Below are 2,556 nucleotides of genomic sequence, written 5' to 3'. Positions count from 1 at the left end.
GCACTTTGGTGCCGGCCAGATTTGCTATTAGTTTCGGCCAGGGGCCAGACGTGCTTGAAGTTGTTGTAAGGGGCCAGATTTGTCAAAAAATACCCATCTGGGCGAGAAATAGCTATGGCGCTCAATGTAGGCAGTAGTGTGGCATCGCCCTTGCCACTGCTGAAACATTTTCCCCAAATGCAGCCTGAAACATTTTCAGACAATAATTCAGAGATGAGCCTGAAACATTTTCCCCAGTAATTCAGAGATGAGCCTAGGCTCACATCTATTCTAGCTGAATAGTAAATAAAAAAACGACACTGACTTTTCTTAGAAAAAGCTGAAATATTTAGGCATCCAACACTTGTTGCGTTAGGAGCGTGCAGATGTTTGTGGTCAAATGACATCCGAGGAGCTCGTGTCAACAAGAAAAAAGGTCTGTACAGTGCTCTTTTTCAAAGTTTCCCCGGCAGTCAGTTCTCTTTAAAAAGGTAAAAAAGTAATGTCTATAAATATTGATTAGAATCTCACTCAAATCCTATACATGTAAATTTTCATAAAATAATATAGTTTAAGTTTAAAAACTGTGCTACAAAGCTATCCCATTTCTCATTTTCAGCTAGGTCGCACATGGCCATACCATTTTGTGAACATTTATATGGATAAGTTTCTATGGAATACGTAGCTATCTAGTACATCAGCATTGATTTTAGTAGCGGCGATCATTTCATTTAAGAAAGACACACCATTTACAACTATCTGATCCCAACAGGAAGAACTTTATATTCGAGAGAAGGCAACATCCTCTTTGGATCATTATAAATCATTGATCAGGCCAAAACAGAATGCACGTAGTAATCTCGCAAGAAACAATCATCAACAGAAAAGAATAAACATATCAGGAGATTCGACGCGACGCCCCTCAAACATCCAAGGGAACAAAATGGGAGGAGTACGTGCGCGCATCGTATCATCGATCATATGGTTGTATCACTTGATTTTCTCATCAGTACTGTTCCATGTCGCACTCGGGCGGCACGGGGCCCTTGCCGCCGTCCCTGGCTTTGGCGCAGTAGTCGTAGATGGTGTAGCCGAGCTGCACGGCCCTGAGCTTGCGCATCTGCTCCTTGGTGAGCTGGGACGGCTCCGGCGGGGTGTCCTTGTTGCATCTGGCGGCGCATTCGGCGTCGGCGCCTGAGCACTCGCAGACGTCGAGGCCCATGTTGTTGTACTCGGCGACGAAGGGCGCCTTGGTCCAGTCCGTCTTGACGCGGCCGCCCTGCGTGGCCCAGTCGTCCGCCGACCAGATGCTGGAGAAGCCGTACATCGGCCGCTTCGTCGGGAACGGCACGCCCTTGCTCGCGTAGTTGCGGAACACGCGGATAGGGATACTGTCCACAAACCACCTGCCGATCCATGGAAGTCAGCCTCCGTTGATTCTGCATATAATCAGGCAGCAGAGGTACAAGGATGCATGCATGGGCTGCTTACACGATCATGGAGGGGTTCCATAAGATGGTGTAGTTGTGGAAGTCGTCGGTGGGGTCGAACCAGGGGTAGAACTGCACCTCCTTGGCGCCCACGCCGTCGGCGAACACGTTGGTGTGGATGGTGTAGGGCTGGCCCGTCTCGTTGCCCAGGAACTCGAAGTCGATCTCGTCGTGGTCGTCGCCCACCGACGACGTCTGTCCATCGTCATTAGTTTCACATGATCAGTTAGCCGTCAAATGTAGTCCGTCAGATAGTCTCAGATGAGTCGTTAAGCTGACGTACGTAGTAGGTGGTGACGGTGCCAGCCGAGTTGCCCTTGACCAGCTTGATCAAGGTGGAGATGCTGCCGTAGATGAACGTCTTCTTGGTCCGGAGCATACTGCCTGATGAAACCCACAATCCAAAACAGCAATGATCATCGGGATCGCCATGCACGTACGGAATGGAATTCAGCAAGCAAAAGAGCATTTTTTTTTTCGAGAGTACGTCAAAAGCGTACGGAACGTAATTCAGCAAGCAAAAGAGCATTTTGACATGTAAAAAGTTGCTGAGAGATTCGATGTGTGTTACCTGAAATGTTGCTGACGAGGGAGAGCGTGAGGTGCTCCCCTCCGTCCGTCATCGCGGCGTTCTGCGGCTCCCACGTGATGTCGCACAGGTCGGCGAAGTTGGCGCTGACGCGCCCGAGCCTGAGCACCGCCGCGAAGGCCACAACGGCGAGGAGAGCCCGCATCGACATCCCCATCTCCTCCTTGCCTGTGGACAGCCAACTGATGCGTGCGTGCGTGCGATCGACGACTTCGAGCTGGTAGAGAATTCAGAGGGGCGCCGGTCCAGCTTATATAAGATGATGAGAACTTCCATTTCCAGTTCAGAGAGGGGAGGTTCTGGTGCGCATGTAGGCACGTAGAAATGAATAATGGTCTGTGTAGCCCCGACGGATTCTGCCAGCTTGCCCGACGTCTGAATGATTTGACTAATGGAATCTTCTGGTTGATGATCTAATAAGGAATGGTTCTTGGCAGAGGGTTTAGTAGTGCTCCGCATGACCAATGCCGTTGTCCTTCATCGACGGGCCTGCACGCG

The 2,556-nt window shown here is 50.2% G+C and overlaps 1 protein-coding gene across 1 annotated transcript; it reads right to left on the bottom strand.

The window, feature by feature from the left end:
* Positions 1 to 764: 764 nt before the first annotated feature.
* LOC123162751 (probable xyloglucan endotransglucosylase/hydrolase protein 26) lies at positions 765 to 2,267 on the bottom strand. Its single transcript, XM_044580516.1, has 4 exons — positions 2,041 to 2,267; positions 1,753 to 1,853; positions 1,471 to 1,664; positions 765 to 1,385 (listed from the first exon to the last, which is right to left on the bottom strand). The coding sequence occupies exons 1-4, from the start codon at positions 2,213 to 2,215 to the stop codon at positions 986 to 988; spliced, it is 870 nt and encodes a 289-aa protein (XP_044436451.1). The 5' UTR covers positions 2,216 to 2,267; the 3' UTR covers positions 765 to 985.
* Positions 2,268 to 2,556: the final 289 nt, after the last annotated feature.

Source organism: Triticum aestivum, chromosome 7B, assembly GCF_018294505.1.
Source record: "Triticum aestivum cultivar Chinese Spring chromosome 7B, IWGSC CS RefSeq v2.1, whole genome shotgun sequence".
NCBI lineage: Eukaryota > Viridiplantae > Streptophyta > Magnoliopsida > Poales > Poaceae > Triticum > Triticum aestivum.
The sequence above is the reverse complement of the archived record's forward strand: the minus strand, read 5'-3'. Positions and strand labels throughout refer to the sequence as shown.